The following is an 18748-nucleotide window of genomic DNA, read 5'->3' as shown; positions in this document are numbered from 1 at the left end:
ATATGATACTGCCAGTGGTGAGAAAAGTACCCAATTGTCATACTTGAGTAAAAGTAAAAATAACTAAATAGAAAAGTTGACAATAACTAAATCCCACAGTTGACAGTGCATGTCAGAGCAAAAACCAAGCCGTGAGGTCGAAGGAATTGTCCGTAGAGCTCAGAGACAGGATTGTGTTGAGGCACAGATCTGGGGAAGGGTATCAAAACATTTCTGCAGCATTGAAGGTCCACAAGAACACATCATTCTTAAATGGAAGAAGTTTGGGACCACCAAGACTTCCTAGAGCTGGCCGCCCGGCCAAACTGAGCAATTGGGGGAGAAAGACCTTGGTCAGGGAGGTGACCGAGAACCCAATGGTCACACAGGTGTAGTGTTGATGATATGGTAGTGGATACACCCCAGACATAAAAAAATTGGACATCATTGTGGCTGCGGCAGAAAAGTCTTTGGGCCTGAAAGAATTCACAGCGGATGACCTGCAAGGGGTACTGGCGGCGAAAGATGTACCGCCCTCCAGGGCTCCTGACCCTGTGTAGGGATCAGATTGTGATTTTAACAGAAGTAGTAGCGTGAATTTTGGTTAGTGTTGATTGTTTTTGGTAGTTAGTATGAATTTGTTCATCTAAAACATATTTCGTTTTTTGTGTCATATTTTACTACATTAGGTGGCGGCAATACACTTTATGATTGTAGTCTGCTCATAAACCTCAAAGTAGAAGAAGAATCGTGAGCGAAATTGAACTAGCTAGTAGCTAATGGGAGCTAGCTATACTGAACAAAAATATGACCGTAACAATTTCTAAGATTTTGCTGAGTTACAGTTCATATAAGGAAATCAGTGAATTGAAATAAATAAATTAGGCCTTAATCTATGGATTTCACATGACTGGGCAGGGGCGCAGCCATGGGTGGGCATAGGCCCACCCACTTGGAAGCAATGGTCACCCATTGTGGAGCCAGGCCCAGCCAATCAGGATGAGTTTTTCCCCACAAAAGGGCTTTATTACAGACAGAAGTACTCCTTAGCACCCCGCCCTCCCCCCTCTGACGATCCAGCAGGTGAAGAAGCTGGATGTGGAGGTCCTGGGCTGGCGAGGTTACACATAGTCTGCGGTTGTAAGGCCGGTTGGACGTAATGCCAAAATCTCTAAAACAACGTAGAGAAATTAACATTCAATTCTCTGGACTTTTCTCAAAACAAACCCTGTGACTAGCTACTTCGTGTGCCTCATGCTAGCCTGCACAGACAAATATCACTCCAGAAATGTCAAAATTCTAGACCATTTCTCCCCTCCTGCAGCAGCTTTAGCTCATCTTGAGTAACAGAAAAATGCAGTAAAAACCAGCATGCTGCAAACATTCTAAAATGTTTTGTCACTGGTGCTTGTTTTTAGTCCTTTTAGTTGCTCCTACGGCACTAATCTGGTGAGCACCTTTGGAGCTCCGCCCAAGCAAGGCATTTGATTGGTTTGATGTGTTGCGAGGCGTCACTGATTTACACCGGGTTCTCACTCCTCTTTAGGCTGATTTCTGCCATGGAACTTCCCCAGGCTTCTCGTTTTAGGGAAGCCCGGTTCGCAACAAGGCTACATTCAAGGTAATGTCATTGCATTGCATTACGATGACCACCCTTTCCATGCATACAAAATTTTTGCACTTTTGGTAACTTGGCCTTTTGGTGACATGGGGGGGGGGGGGGGGGGGGGCATTCTTATGACATTGCCAGCAGTAAGATTAATTTGAGCTCGATTTCCAAAAAGACAAGTGCTGTAGCTTTCGAATGATATGTCACTTTCTATTTTCTGACTGAAATTGACGAAGTAGGTACCACTTAAGGATCTGAGGACCAAAACAATCTCTGAGTTTAACAGATTAAATGAAGACATGGCTGTCTCATGGTATGGTGGGGTATGCAAAACTTTGAGCACCTATCTCCTGAACGTTTTGAGATTCCGGTAAAAAAAGTAACTTTCTGACCCTTCTACCATGGGCAAGTATGGAAAGTGTCATTTAAATCAAAATGAGTGCAGTTAAAAAGGGATTGAAATCAAACGTAACGACCCTTTGATTACTTGACACTCTTTAATGGTTTGATAATTCAAAGGCATGATCCCACACTTAAGACAAAATGTATCAAGACCTGGGCCCGTATCCACAAAGAGTCTCAGAGTAGAAGCCCTGATCAAAGATCAGGTCCCCGCATGTCTACATAGTCTTATTCATTATGATCTAAAAAGCGAAACTGATCCTAGATCAGCACTCCTACTCTGAGAGGCTTTGTGGATACGGGCACTAACCTAGTACCATTCAGACAGTAGTTTAGTGGGCTCACCTCAGTGAGACTGTGTGTGGTCCTGTGCTGCTCCGTTGGTTCTTCTGTGGGTTCAGAAAGTGTATTCTGGTTTTCCTCCGTGACCATGGTCCGTTCAGGGTTCCCCAGACCCTCCTCATACCCCTTCTTCTCCTCCTCCTGCAATAGAGACATAATACAGATTACACACACATACAGTATACTCCTTTAGGTATGTACACATGCACACACAGATATAAACACAATTTCAACATGCAGGGTTTTTCCCCCCACGCAGCCTATGTCCAAACAGTAAAAAAAAGTATATATAAAAAATAAACATGGATGAAAAAACATTTTCAGTGTGAACTGATAAAGATAAATGGACCTATATATTTTAATAAGATCATCATTAAGAACTAACAATCACCTAAATAAAAGCTAGACAGTCAGCGACCGCACCATTGACCATGCCCCCTGTCACATCCACCACATATGCCCCATTTTGATCCAGAAAAAAACCCTGACATGGAGTGTTTAGCCATCCCCACTACGTTTAAGTCCTATACTGTAGTTACAGAATGACTTCATTGTTGTTAAATCCATCATGGTGGACATAAATATGATGTGCGTAAAAAAACAAGTCCGCTATGCTAAGTCAAAAGTCATCAGACAAACCTAACTAAACTATTTTGACGTGTACAGTAGGTGTTTGTTAGTGTGTGGGTATGTGTAGGTATATTTAGTAAGTGTATATTGGTTATAAAGTGCTGTCGGTTATATGCAGAATAGGGTGAGATCCGATGTGATGTATACAAAAGAGAGTCAATGAAAATCTTAGAATGAAAGTCACATTCTTTGTTTATTAAACAAGCAAGTTTTATATTCACCAGATGAAAACACCACAACAAAAAATCTGCATGAACATGATAAACTGTATTAGTATACTCATTAAAAGTTTCTTGTGGGGAAAAAAACATTAAGTAGTTAAATGGAAGTAATGAAATAAACATTTGTTTACATCATATAGCCTACAAATACTAGTAATACTAGTACTACTAATAATACTAGTAATACTACTAGCACAAACACAATATGTAATAGACTTTTTAGGCTTATATACAGGGCTTTCAGAAAGTATTCATACCCTTTGACTCATTCCACATTTTGAGTTACAGCTCGAATTCAAAATACACCCCTGAGCCAATACTTCGTAGAAGCACTTTTGGCAGTGATTACAGCTGAGAGTCTTTCTTGGTAAGTCTCTAAGAGCTTTCCACACCTGGATTGTGCAACATTTGCCCATTATTCTTAAAAGAAAATCTACAAGCCCTGTCAAATTGGTTGTTGATCATTGCTAGACAATCATTTTCAGGTCTTGCCTCAGATTTTCAAGTAGATTTAAGTCAAAGCTGTAACTCGGCCACTCAGAAACATTCACTGTCGTCTTGGTAAGCAAATACAGTGTAGATCTGCCTTTGTGATTTAGGTTATTGTCCTGCTGAAAGGTGAATTAATCTCCCAGTGTCTGGTGGAAAGCAGACGGAACCAGGTTTTCCTCTAGGATTTTGCCTGTGCTTAGCTCCATTCCATTTTTTTTTATCCTGAAAAACTCCAGTCCTTAACAATTAAAAGCATACCATGATGCAGCCACCACTATGCTTGAAAATATGGAGAGTGGTACTCTGTAATGTATTGGATTGGATTTGCCCCAAACATAACACATTGTATTTATTCAGTACAAAAAGTGAATTGCTTTGCCACATTTCTTGCAGTATTACTTTAGTGCCTTGTTGCAAACAGGATGTGTGTTTGGAATATGTTTATTCTGTACAGGCTTCCTTCTTTTCACTCTGTTAATTAGATTAGTATTGTGGAGTAACTACAATGTTGTTGTGTCAGTGTTCTCCTATCACAGCCATTATCCTCTGTAACCGTTTTAAAGTCACTATTGGCCTCATGGTGAAATCCCTGAGCGGTTTCCTTCCTCTCCAGCAACTGAGTTAGGAAGGCCGCTTGTATCTTTGTTGTGACAGGGTGTATTGATACACCATCCAAAGTGTAACGAAAGGGATTTTCAATGTCTGATATTTATATTTTTACCCATCTACCAATAGGTGCCATTCTTTGCGAGGCATTGAAAAACCTCCCTGGTCTTTGTGGTTTAATCTGTGTCTGAAATTCACTGCTTGACTGAGGGATAATTTTATGTGTGGGGTAAAGCGATGAGGTAGTCATTCACAAATCAAGTTAAACAGTATTATTGCACCAAAGTCCATGCAACTTATTATGTGACTTAAGCACATTTGTAGTCCTGGACTTATTTAGGCTTGCCATAAGAAATGGGTTGAATACTTATTGACTCAATACATTTCAGCTTTTCATTTGTAATTCATTTGTAAAACGTTTGAAAAACACAATTCCACTTTGAAATTATGGGGTATTGTATAGCCTAGTGACAAAAATATACATGTAATACATTTTAAATTCAGGCTGTAACACAATATTGTATTATATGTCTTATACAGTTGAAGTCGGAAGTTTACATACACTTAGGTTGGAGTCATTAAAACACATTTTTCAACCACTCCACAAATTTCTTGTTAGCAAACTAAAGTTTTGGCAAGTCGGTTAGGACATCTACTTCGTGCATGACACATGTAATTCTTCCAACAATTGTTTACAGACAGATTAATTCACTGTATCACAATTCCAGTGGGTCAGAAGTTTACATACACCAAGTTGACTGTGCCTTTAAACAGCTTGGAAAATTCCAGAAAAAGATGCAATGGCTTTAGAAGCTTCTGATAGGCTAATTGACATAATTCGAGTCAATTGGAGGTGTAACTGTGGATGTATTTCAAGGCCTACCTTCAAACTCAGTGCCTCTTGTCTTGACATCATGGGAAAATCAAAAGAAATCAGCCAAGACCTCAGAAAAAAGACCTCCACAAGTCTGGTTCATCCTTGGGAGAAATTTCCAAACGCCTGAAGGTACCACGTTCATCTGTACAAACAATAGTATGCAAGTATAAACACCATGGGACCACGCAGCCGCTCAGGAAGAAGACGCGTTCTGTCTCCTAGAGATGAGCATGCTTTGGTGTGAAAAGTGCAAATCAATCCCAGAACAACAGCAAAGGACCTTGTGAAGATGCTGGAGGAAACAGGTACAAAAGTATCTATATCCACAGTAAAACGAGTCCTATATCGACATAACCTGAAAGGCCGCTCAGCAAGGAAGAAGCCACTGCTCCAAAACCGCCATAAAAAAGCCAGACTACTGTTTGCAACTGCACATGGGGACAAAGATCGTACTTTTTGGAGAAATGTCCTCTGGTCTGATGAAACAAAAATAGAACTGTTTGGCCATAATGACCATCGTTATGTTTGGAGGAAAAAGGGGGAGGCTTGCAAGCTGAAGAACACCATCCCAACCGTGAAGCACGGGGGTGGCAGCATCATCTTGTGGGGGTGCTTTGCTGCAGGAGGGACTGATGCACTTAACAAAATAGATGGCATCATGAGGATGGAAATATGTGGATATATTGAAGCAACATCTCAAGACATCAGTCAGGAAGTTAAAGCTTGATCGCAAATGGACAATGACCCCAAGCATACTTCCAAAGTTGTGGCAAAATGTCTTAAGGACAACAAAGTCAAAGTATGAGAGTGGCCATCAGAATTTATGAAATAAATAAAAGCTGAAATAAATAATTCTCTACTATTATTCTGACATTTCACATTCTTATAATAAATTGATGATCCTAACTGACCTAAGACAGGGAATTTTACTAGGATTAAATGTCAGGAATTGTGAAAAACTGAGTTTAAATGTATTTGGCTAAGGTGTATGTAAGCTTCCGACTTCAACTGTATATCACACAATGTCTGGGCCTTGCACTTCAACGATTGACCCACAACTGCTGCTTATTTTATGCATCTATGTCATCTTGCTGCGTCTACCTTTAATGCAGGGGTTGATCTTAGCATCAGAAGCTATCGAGTGGAATGGTTACTTCCTATGTTATAGTGGAATGGTTTTTCTGCTGGTGCATCTTGAGGTATCTCCTCTCCGAGAACCTCTTCCCACAGTGAGTACAGTCGAATGGCCTTTCTCCCGTGTGGACCTTCAGGTGCATCTTCAGCTGGTGCTGGCGGGAGAACCTCTTCTCGCACTGGGGGCAGCTGTAGGGTTTCTCCCCTGTGTGGACTCTCTGGTGCCTCTTCAGGCTGGACGATTGTGAAAAACTGGCCTGGCACAAGTGGCAGCCGAATGGTTTCTCCCCCGTGTGCATCCTTTGGTGGATCTCCACCTGTTTGCAGAAACGGAAGGCTTTCCCACAGAATGAACACAGGAAGCGCTTCTCTTTGCCACCGGATCTACTGATAGCATCACTACTACTGTCATTTGTCAATGGGCTTGTGTAGCCATTTAAAGTTGAAGCACTGGCATTGTCTGAGGTCTGGTTTAACATTAGGAGAGCGTGAGAAGGACGAAGGCCAGGGAGTGTCTGTGTTGTCGCAGGGTCCATGTTCCAGTTGATAGATCCTAAAGAAGGCAGGCTGAAGGCAGCGCCTGTTAGGGGGTTAACCTGAGGCGCCAAAGGTGTCTCTGAATCACAATTATAGGAGCAGGATGGAGTATCGCTAGCAGAGTTTGTGTCTGTTCTCTCCTGCCTCATATGGATACCTCCCAGTCCCCATGGACCAAATCTATGCCTCGCCCTGGTCTCAGCCAGTCTGTTGTCATGGAGACTAAATTTGGATGTTGTTTTGTGTTCGACTGTCTGTTTCTGGTAGTGGTTAACAGTGTTGTTCCCCAGTCCAGAGTTGAGGACGCTGTCCCATCCACTGACCTCCACTATGTCACCTCTGGTCCTGGCCTGCTCAGTGATGTTGTCCCCTGGGCCCTTGGCTGCACCGGTCTGGGTCTGGGAATCCAAAATGGTCGGCCAGTCTCCTCTGTTACCCTCCAGCCAACCACCTGCAGGAAGAGGTTACAAAATAGACTTTACAAACATGGCAGAGTTTTTTTGTTGTCAATTACCTGGTCAAGTTCATACATTATTTTATGAATTAAGAAAATATAGGAAAGAAAATAGTCATGCGCATCACTATTCCCAATGAAGATCTATTACTGTATGTAGGCAGGTAGCCTAGTGGTTAAGAGCATTGGGCCGACTAGTTGAAAAATCTGTCAATGTGCCCTTGAGCAAGGTACTTAACCCTAATTGCTCCCTGTAAAGTTGCTCTGGATAAGAGTGTCTACTAAATTACGAAAATGTAAATATGTATTTCTCCCTTACCTTGCTCCCCCATCTTTAGTCCACTCAGCAGATCAATGCTCGCTGGTCCGTCTTCTATTGTCTCCTCTTTGACCAGCAGCAGATCAGGCTTCCCATCCTCCATGTCTACTGACTGTAAGCGATACAGAGTGAGAGGATGTTGGATCAAGAAATCTGATATGAGCACCCTGCTATGGAGCATCTTCTGTTTGGGAAATGAGGGATTGCTATGAGTACTATGCAAACATGTTAGTTGATTTGATACTATGCAAACATATTGGTTGATTTAATTACTTGACACTCCTTAATGGTTTGATAATTCAAAGGCATGGTCTCACACTTAAAGGGCAACTCCACCACTTTTCAACCTCACTTTCATTATCTCCAGCAAAATACCAGTGTCAACACACTTTTAGTGTATGTGGATACATGCTCGTAGAACATCCCTTTCCAAAATCATGGACATTAATATGGAGTTGGTCCCCCCTTTGCTACCATAACAGCCTCCGCTCTTCTGAGAAGGCTTTCCACTAGATGTTGGAACATTGCTGCAGGGACTTGCTTCCATTCAGCCACAAGAGCATTAGTGAGGTCGGGCACTGATGTTGGGCGATTAGGCCTGGCTCGCAGTCGGCGTTCCAATTCATCCCAAAGGTGTTAGATGAGGTTGAGGTCAGGCCTCTGTGCAGGCCTGTCAAGGTCTTCAACACCGATCTCTACAAAACATTTCTATATGGACCTCGCTTTGTGCATGGGAGCATTGTCATGCTGAAACAGGAAAGGGCCTTCCCCAAACTGTTTTCACAAAGGTGGAAGCACAAAATCGTCTAGAATGTCATTGTATGCTATAGCATTAAGATTTCCCTTCACTGGAACTAAGGGGCCTTGCACGAACCATGAAAAACAGCCCCAGACCATTATTCCTCATCCATCAAACTTAACAGTTGGCACTATGCAATGGGACAGGTAGAGTTCTCCTGGCGTCCGCCAAACCTAGATTCGTCCGTCGGACTGCCAGATGGTGAAACGTGATTCATCACTTAAGAGAACGCGTTTCCACTGCTCCAGAGTCTAATGGCGGCGAGCTTTACACCACTCCAGCCGACGCTTGGCATTGCGCATGGTGATCTTAAGCTTGTGTGCAGCTGCTCGACCATGGAAACCCATTAGGTATGTGAAAACGGCACATTTCTAATGTTAAGTAGAAAAAAATAAGGTAAAAGTATTCTATCCGATGACATAAAAAAAGTGATATTCAAACACTGAGATTCGCGGTGATGTAGGGAGCAAGAAAATACCCTCCCTTGGGCTAGAAACTCGGTGCAGGTTTTGAAAATTAATGTTTTTTACTTTTAATCCGTCACAGAGAAGCATTTTTTTAGGACCTTATCTTTTTAACCACAGTCTGTTTTCACATATGTAGACACTGGTTTGGTGCTGGAAATGATGATTATAAGATTGAAAAGTGGCAGAACTTACCTTTTAAGATGACATGAATCAAGACTGGGCCGTATGCACAAAGAGTCTCAGAGTAGGAGTACTGACCTTTGCATATGCAATGCATTCGGAAAGTATTCAAACCCCTTGACTTTTTCCACATTTTGTTACTTATTCTAAAATTGATTAAATAATTTTACACACAATCTACACATAATACCCCAATCTTCCAGAAGGACAACCATATCTGCAGCACTCCACCATTCAGGCCTCTATTGTAGAGTGTCCAGACGGAATCCACTCCTCAGTAAAAAGGCACATGACAGCCTGCTTGGAGTTTGATAAAAGGCACCTACAGTGAAGGACTCTCAGACCATGAGAAAAAATATTTTCTGATCTGATGAAACCAAGATTGAACTATTTGGTCTGAATGCCAAGCGTCACATCTGGAGGAAACCTTGCATCATCCCTACAGTGAAGCATGGTGGTGGCAGCATCATGCTGTGGGGATGTTTTTCAGAGCCTGGGACTTGGAGATTAGTCAGGATCGAGGGAAAGATGAATGGCGCAAAGTACAGAGAGATCCTTGATGAAAACCTGCTCCAGAGCGCTCAGGACCTCAGACTGGGGCGAAGGTTCACCTTCCAACAGTAAAACAACCCTAAGGACACAGCCAAGACAACGCAGGAGTGGTTTCGGGACAAGTCTCTGAATGTCCTTAAATGGCCCAGCCAGATCACGGACTTTAACCCGATTTAACATCTCTGGGGAGACCTGAAAACAAATATGCAGCGACAGTCCCGATCCAACCTGACAAAGCTTGAGAGGATCTGCAGAGAAGAATGGGAGAAACTCCCCAAATACAGGTGTGCCAAGCTTGTAGCGTCATACCCAAAGGTGCTTTAACAAAGTACTGAGTAAAGGGTCTGAATACTTATGTAAATGTGACATTTCAGCTCTGAATCTTTAATACATTTGCAAAAATTTCGAAAATACTAATTTGCATTGTCATTATGGGGTGTTGTGTGTAGATTGATGACGGAAAAAATACTATTTCATCAATTTTAGAACAAGGCTGTAACGTAACAAAACGTGGAAAAAGTAAAGGGTTCTGAATACTTTACGAATGCACTGTAGACAGGTATGTGCCTTTCCAAATCATGTACAATCAATTGAATTTACCACAGGTGGACGCCATTCAAGTTGTAGAAACATCTCAAGGATGATCAATGGTAACACGATGCACCTGAGCTCAACTTCAAGTCTCATAGCAAAGGGTCTGAATACTTATGTACATTTAATTTAATTTAGCTAACATTTATAAAAACCTATTTTCACTTTGTTATTATGGGGTATTATGTGCCGATTGACGAGGGAAAAAATATTGTATCAATTTTAGCTACGTAGGCAGCTGAGTGAGCAGCAGCTACGTAAAAAAAATCCAGCACATGCACAGAAATCTCTGTATCAATAGGCAAGTCGGGTTCCAGAAAATCGGGAACAGTATATATTTTGGTTGTTGTAATTTTACCCCCTTTTCCTCCCCAATTTTGTTATAACTAATCGGTAGTTACGATCTTGTCTCATTACTGCAACTCCCCAACAGGCTCGGGAGAGGCGAAGGTCGAGTCATGCTTCCTCCGAAACATGACCCGCCAAGCCGCACTGCTTCTTAACACCTGCTCGCGTAACCTGGAAGCCAGCCGCACCGATGTGTCGGAGGAAACTGACAACTGAAGTCAGTTGGCCCGCCACAAGGAGTCGCTAGAGCGCGATGAGCCAAGTAAAGCCACCCGGCCAAACCCAGACGACACTGGGCCAATTGTGTGCTGCCCTATGGGACTCCTGGTCACGGCCGGATGTGACACAACCTGGGATCAAACCCCAGGCTGTCGTTATGCCTCAACACTGCGATGCAGTGCCTTAGACCGCTGTGCCACTCGGGAGGCTTTTAAAATGAAAAATTGGTGCACAATTTCAACTTAAAAATATGTTTTAACCTTTCTAGGACACACGTTCCGCTAGCGGAACCCCCCCACAACATTCCGCTGAAAAGGCAGCGCGGGAAATTCAAAAATATTTTCTTTCACACATTAACAAGTCCAATACAGCAAATGAAAGATAACCATCTTGTTAATCTACCCATCGTGTCAGATTTAAAAAATGCTTTACAGCGAAAACACAACATATGATTACGTTAGCCAAGTCCAAAAAACACACAGCCATTTTCCCAGCCAAAGATAGGAGTCATAAAAAACAGAAATAGAGATAAAATGAATCACTAACCTTTGATGATCTTCATCAGATGACACTCATAGGACATCGTGTTACACAATACATGTATGTTTTGTTCGATAATGTGCATATTTATATCCAAAAATCTTAGTTTACATTGGCGCCATTGTTCAGAAATGCCTCCAAAATATCCAGAGAAATTGCAGAGAGCCACATCTAATAACAGAAATAGTCATCATACACTTTGATGAAAGATACATGTTTTACATAGAATTAAAGATATACTTGTTCTTAATGCAACCGCTGTGTCAGACTTCAAAAAAACTTTACGGCAAAAGCACACCATGCAATAATCTGAGACGGCGCTCAGATATAAAAAACATTTCTCCGCCATGTTGGAGTCAACAGAAATACGAAATTACATCATAAATATTCCCTTACCTTTAATGATCTTCATCAGAATGCACTCCCAGGAATCCTAGTTCCACAAAAAAAAATTGTTTTGTTCAATAATGTCAATTATTTTTGTCCAAGTAGCTACTTTTGCTAGCGCGTTTAGTACACATATCCAAACGCTCGTGCAAGTCCCGCATAACGTCGGACGAAAACTTCAAAATGTTATATTACAGGTCGAATAAACTGGTCAAACTAAGTAGAGAATCAATCTTCAGGATGTTGTTATCATATATATCCAATAACGTTCCAACCGGAGCATTCCTTCGTGTCTGTAGAAGTAATGGAACGCAAGGCAATATCACCTGGAATGCGCGTGACCAGGAACTGGCAATCTGCCAGACCACTGACTCACTCCCCTCTCATCCGGCCCCACAACACAGTATAAGCTTCATTCAACGTTCTACAGACTGTTGACATCTAGTGGAATGCGTAGGAAGTGCAAACAGATCCATATCTTACTGGGATTTGAACAGGCGATGAGTTGAATATCGACCAGCCTCAGAATTTCCACTTCCTGTATGGAAGTTTGCCTGCCATATGAGTTCTGTTATACTCACAGACATAATTCAAACAGTTTTAGAAACTTCAGAGTGTTTTCTATCCAATAGTGATAATAATATGCATATATTAGCATCTGGGACAGAGTAGGAGGCAGTTCAATTTGGGCACGCTATTCATCCAAAGTGAAAATGCTGCCCCCTATCCCTAAAAAGTGAACCTGTCTAGGACTGGGGTTCTGCCCCTCGCCAACAGCCAATGAAATTGCAGGGCGCCAAATACAAATCAACAGAAATCTCATAAATCAAATTTCTCAAACATACAAGTATTAGGCACCATTTTAAAGATAAAATTCTCGTTAATCCAGCCACAGTGTCTGATTTCAAAAATGCTTTACAGCAAAAGCTCCACAAACGATTATGTTAGGTCACCACCAAGCCCCAGAAAAACACAGCCATTTTTCCCGCCAAAGAGAGGAGTCACAAAAAGCACAAATAGAGATAAAATGAATCACTAACCTTTGATGATCTTCATCAGATGACACTCATAGGACTTCATATTACACAATACATGTATGTTTTGTTCGATAAAGTGCATATTTATATCAGAAAATCAAATTTTACATTGGCTCGTTACGTTCAGTAGTTCTAAAACATGCGGTGATTGTGCAGAGAGCCACATGAATTAACAGAAATACTCATTATAAATGTTGATGAAAATTCAAGTGTTATGCATGGAACTTTAGATACACTTCTCCTTAATGCAACCGCTGTGTCAGATTTCAAAAAAACTTTACGGAAAAAGCATAATCTGAGTACGGCGCTCAGAGCCCAAACGAGCCAAAATAAATATCCACCATGTTGCGCAGTCAACATTGGTCAAAAATAGCATAAATATTCACTTACCTTTGATGATCTTCATCAGAATGCACTCCCAGGAATCGCAGTTCCACAATAAATGTTTGTTTTGTTCGATAATGTCCATCATTTATGTCCAAATAGCTTCTTTTGTTAGGGAGTTTGGTAAACAAATCCAAACGCCCATTCAGGTCCAGTCGGACAAAAAGTTCAAAAAGTTATATTACAGGTCGAAGAAACTTGTCAAACTAAGTATAGAATCAATCTTTAGGATGTTTTATCATAAATATTCAATAATGATCCAACCGGAGAATTCCATTGTCTGTAGAAAAGCAATGGAACGAGAGCTACCTCTCATGTGAAATGCGCATGACTGAGAACGAGGCTGCTGCCAGACCCCTTAGTCAAACAGCTCTAATTCGCTCCCACTTCACAGTAGAAGCCTGAAACAACGTTCTAAAGACGGTTGACATCTAGTGGAAGCCGTAGGAAGTGCAAAATAACCCATATCCCACTGTGTATTCGATAGGGGCTGAGTTCAAAAACTACAAACCTCAGATTTTCCACTTCCTGTTTGGATTTTTTCTCAGGTTTTTGCCTGCCATATGAGTTCTGTTATACTCACAGACATCATTCAAACAGTTTTAGAAACTTCAGAGTGTTTTATATCCAATACTAATAATAATATGCATATATTAGCATCTGGGACTGAGTAGGAGGCAGTTTACTCTGGGCATGCTATTCATTCAAATATGAAAATGCTGCCCCCTATCCCAAATAAGTTTTAAAAGCCACTCATTTCATGGAACGGCCCAGTTCACAGTTGGCTCACCTCAGTGAGACTGTGTGTGGTCCTGTGCTGCTCAGCTGGTTCCACTGTGGGTTCAGGAGGAGGTGTAGTCTGGTTGTCCTCCATGACCATGTTCTCCTCAGGGTTCCCCAGACCCTCCTCCTTCACCAGCAGCACCTCTGGACCCTCCTCCTCCTGGAAGAGAGAGGTGATACAGATTACACTCCTTAAGGTAATCTGTACACACAGATAATAAACACACTTTCAGCATGGATTGTTTACCCATCCCCAATACATTTGAGTTCTATAATGTAGCTACAGAATGACTTCATTGTTGTTAAACCCATCATAGTGGACATACATTTTATGTTGTGGATAAATATAAGTCAGCTATGCTAAGTCAAAAGTCATCAGACAAACCTGACTAAACTATTTTGACGTGTACAGTAGGTGTTTGTTAGTGTGTGGGTATGTGTAGGTGTTTGTTAGTGTGTGGGTATGTGTAAGTGTTTGTTAGTGTGTGGGTATGTGTAGATATTAGGGCTGTCAAACGATGACAATAATCAAGTTAATGGCATTAGTTACTCGCAATTAATCTGCTCAAATTTGGCCCCAAAGAAAGATTTTTTAATTTAAAAGCAGTGCATTGAGGTACAGGCGTACTATGCTTTGATTGTAAGGAACGGAAACACAAAATGATCTACGTCAAAATCTTTTAATAGCATTTCCACCATGAACAAAACACGTCACTAACATAGTTACAGCTATTAATGCTCCCAATGTTTGAGTATGCCTACTCCCTCTTATCAATGTTATTGAAGTGTAACACTTGTACACAGTACAGACACACACACTCCCTCTCTTACACACACAGTTAAGTACTGTTAAAGCTTCAGGCATTCTAGGAAAAAATAACTGTCTCTATGGATACAAAGAGCTTTTAAACTGATGAAAACATTGTAACCATCTGTACTGTTCAGATAACTTTACACACATAGTCCTACGCACACTGTACTAGTGCACATGACAATAAAACCGTGAAACTTGAAACACACATCCTCTCTCTCACACACACTCGTGCGTGTGCAGCCTACCTTTGAAGCATCTCTGAGGAGCCAATTCCTTTTCAGTTCTTCCTGTGCCATCCAAATGTGTGCATAGCCTAGTCAGTGGTCAAGTTATCAGGTCGCTAGGTAACATGACTAGCTTGCTAAACAATGGTGTTTGTTATCAAACCAAAAAACAGCAGCTTGCGAGAAGTTTAAAACAGCCTGTGACATGCGCACCAATCTGCGGCAGAAAAAACAAAACAAACATAGCTCCAGTAATATTGGGTATAACTTTCACATGATTTTGGCTAGAGGCACACGGTCTTCAGCTATGCAAAGGTGCAAGCATTAACTGTAGCGGTGTTCCCTATTGTGTACTGCGCTTAAAATCGCCGGTGCGGAAACACATGCGCTTAAAAGGTTCCATGCGGTCAAGATATGGAAACGCAATTAACGGCATCCGAAAAATGTACGGCGATAAACATGTCACGCGTTAAATGATGGGCCTAGTAGGTATATTTAGTAAGTGTATATTGGTTATGAAGCACTGTTGAGATCATATGTGATGTATATTAAAGAGAATCTCAATGAAAGTCTTAGAATGAAAAGTCCCATTTTGTGTTTATTAAACATAAACAAGTTTGACATAAACCATATGAAAACCACACATACGCATGACCCAACTAAAAATCGACATTAACTTCTTGAACTGCATTTATTTTCTCATTAAAAGTGTCTTGCGAAAAAATTCAGTCGGTGAACGCAAGTAATCCAGGCATTTGTGAACATATATCCTACAGTGTACAAACATAATATGTAACACATTTTAGGCTTATAACACACAATGTCTGGATGCAATATTCTACCCAGCAATATTCAACACTGAAATCTGATACTCGTTATTCCAAATGTATCTGTGGATCTTTTCTGCTGACAACAATGACAATGTATACATTTGTCTTTAATGCAGGGTTTGATCTAAATGCAAGAAGCTACCGTGTGAAATGGTTTATTTCTATGTTATAGACTGGAATGATTTTTCTGCTGGTGTATTCTGAGGTAGCTCCTCTCCGAGAACCTCTTCCCGCAGTGCGTACAGGCAAACAGCGTTTCTCCCGTGTGGACCTTCAGGTGCATCTTCAGCTGGTGCTGGCGGGAGAACCTCTTCTCACACTGGGGGCAGCTGTAGGGTTTCTCCCCTGTGTGGACCCTCTGGTGCCTCTTCAGGTCACCAGCCTCAGCGAAGCGCATGTGACACTGTGTACAGCTGAAGGGTTTCACCCCTGTGTGGACTCTCTGGTGCCTCTTCAGGTTGCCAGCCTGGGCGAAGCGCATATGACACCGTGTACAGCTGAAGGGTTTTACCCCTGTGTGGACCCTCTGGTGGATCTCCACATTATGTGGGCAGCTGAAGGCTTTGTTACAGAACATGCAAAGGAATCGTTTCTCTTTACTATTGCCTGATGTAGCATCCTCTCTCTGAGCCTGGGCTCTAGTCCTGTCGTTTGAGTTCAATACCTGATCAAAAAAGACGCGGCCGTGTGAATCAGAAGGCCCCGTGGACACTGGGTCGCGATCTCTGAACGCATGTGAAGGGGAGTGGGTCGCAACATTTAGATTTGTCTCCAAGCTTTCCCTGTAATCTAAAAAGTCACTGGTGTTGCCCTGCGAGTGTCCTTCTCTTAAGTGAGTCTCATCTGCAATCCATGTCTGAGGAGAGTCGCGCTCAACTTTCACAATCACCTCATCTACGACCAGACCTTCCCCTTTCTTATCTAGGAACCCTTCAGAGTATACACTACTGCTGTACTGGTTCCAGTCCCCTCTCATTGGATTAGTCTGTGTATCTAAGCCCACAGGCATGTCACCAGATATCATCTGTGTCTCTGTAGCGTATGAACAGGTCGGATCATTGTCAGCCTGTAATGCATCACCTGAGTCCCGATTGGATAAAACTGTCCTCAGGTTACCGTAAAGTAAATACTCTGAGTGGAGAGCAGGAGGACAGCCCAGTCGCCCCAGCCCCGTTAAAGTCTCGGTGTCTGTCTCTGACTTGAGAACGGCGTTCTGGGTTCCACTGACCTCCGTGATGCTGCATCGGGTCCTGGGCTGCGCTGGGGCGGTGGTGGGGTCCTCCATAGCTACAGGGGGCACTCCAGCCGCTCCAGTCTGGATGTCTCTGCTGTGTCGTGGGTCCTCCTCTCCTTCAGACCTCTCCAGCTTGACCCCAGGACCTGCAGCCTCTGCATCTGCAGACTGACACAAAAAGAGAGGAGGTTATTGAATAACAATGTCATAGGGAAGTCTCACAAACTTCCCTATGGCAGATAAATGAGGATGTACATGTAAGCAAGTGAATAGCTGAGGGGAGCCTTTCTGAAATAAACTGGCCACATTTGATGTACTGTAGTTTTTATGCAACACTACTAAACTAACCTCTGTAATGATAACGTGCTGGGTTGAGGTTCCACTCCCCTCATCAACAGTGATTGGTTGGTCATCTCTCCATGTATGGTGTCCAATAGGCTTTACAAAGCTTCTGTAGCCTCCAGTGCGATGTCCTTCACCTGAGAGAGTGATTGGGTGAAAAGAGGTGGTTAGGTTAGGTACTGTCAATGCACAACTGTATATTGTACACTAAGGTAACATTTATCATGACTTCTTGAAATACTATTTATTGATTGATGTATTATGTCCATTGCATCACATTGTTTTCATTGAGTAAATAGAAAATGCAGTAAATCAATAATCTGGTTAGAATATGGTATTGTGTCTTTGCGCCAAGATAGCTAAGTAACCAGGGGAATTATTGCATACTATCCAAAAACTGACCAAGACTAAATTCTGAGTAACACATCTGAACACATGTACAGAGGGGAACGGGGCAACAGGCCGCGCATCCTCTGCCTTCTGCAAAATGTACCTCTTGTCATTCCTCTGTATCGGTCGAGGATCTTGACACTACTGGGACGAATGGCGAGGACGCGCTCTGGCATTGTCCTCTCAGCGCGCTCCCTTGCCACCTTCAGTTCCAGTAGTTTTCTCCGCAATGCCCTGTTTTCTTTCTGGCTTTGAGTTATTTCCAAACGAAACACTGCATAGTCGTCGTCTACGAGTTTACAGATCTCTGCAACGGCTGCATTCGCTAGCACCTCCATTATAGAGGCTAATTGAGTGTGAAAAACCATACTGTTAGCCATTGTTAGCAGCTAGCGTTACCTAGATAACATCTATCAACTAAGTAGTCTCCAACACGAATTATACACTTTATAGGGTGAGTATGTGATGCTGTGCAGTTACTTTAGTCATATTTTTAAATCCAGGGTGTTAAACGTCTAAATAACAACAATAAAAACGCGAACGTAGAAATTGTTCATTGTCACTGTTGTTCACTTCCGTATACTTCTTCTTTACAGCGGTTGGCATCCAATATTTATGGTGCATTACCGCCACCAACTGTACGGGGATGAAAAAAGGAAACTCCATATTGTGAGAGTGGGAGATCAGTTTTGTTATTATCGCTCACTTCTTCAGTTCTTCAAACGTCCATAACTCCCTCCCCAGGCTCTGGGGCCTGAGAGGGTATCACTGCTCTTGACAGCACCTCGTGGAACTCCTCCACTGAGAATATTTTAGTCCCAGGAACCACTCTGCCGCATCCACAGTAATGCCCATCTTCCTTTACTTTCCCTCCACGTTAGCTGTGCCATTGATCACCATTGCCATAAAACCCACAAGTCCACCGTCTTTACATACAGCATATCTGGATCCTGCTGGTGGGAGGCCAACTCTGCAGCCTGCAGAGGCCTACCTGACAACATCGGACTTCCTACTATGTTTACCCT

General features: G+C 42.3%; 2 protein-coding genes across 2 annotated transcripts; both read right to left on the bottom strand.

Annotated features, from left to right (window-relative positions):
- Positions 1 to 3136: 3136 nt before the first annotated feature.
- Positions 3137 to 8722, bottom strand: LOC139577693 (zinc finger protein 768-like). Its single transcript, XM_071404872.1, has 2 exons — positions 7603 to 8722; positions 3137 to 7280 (listed from the first exon to the last, which is right to left on the bottom strand). Exons 1-2 carry the CDS (start codon positions 7781 to 7783, stop codon positions 6316 to 6318), a joined length of 1146 nt encoding a protein of 381 aa, XP_071260973.1. The 5' UTR covers positions 7784 to 8722; the 3' UTR covers positions 3137 to 6315.
- Positions 8723 to 15505: 6783 nt separating this feature from the next.
- On the bottom strand, positions 15506 to 18331 carry LOC139577682 (uncharacterized). The gene is made up of 3 exons (XM_071404852.1): positions 17827 to 18331; positions 17340 to 17470; positions 15506 to 17159 (listed from the first exon to the last, which is right to left on the bottom strand). Exons 1-3 carry the CDS (start codon positions 18101 to 18103, stop codon positions 15924 to 15926), a joined length of 1644 nt encoding a protein of 547 aa, XP_071260953.1. The 5' UTR covers positions 18104 to 18331; the 3' UTR covers positions 15506 to 15923.
- Positions 18332 to 18748: the final 417 nt, after the last annotated feature.

The sequence above is a fragment of the Salvelinus alpinus genome, chromosome 6 (genome assembly GCF_045679555.1).
Source record: "Salvelinus alpinus chromosome 6, SLU_Salpinus.1, whole genome shotgun sequence".
Taxonomy (NCBI): Eukaryota; Metazoa; Chordata; class Actinopteri; order Salmoniformes; family Salmonidae; genus Salvelinus; species Salvelinus alpinus.
This window is presented reverse-complemented; position numbering and strand designations above follow the sequence as displayed.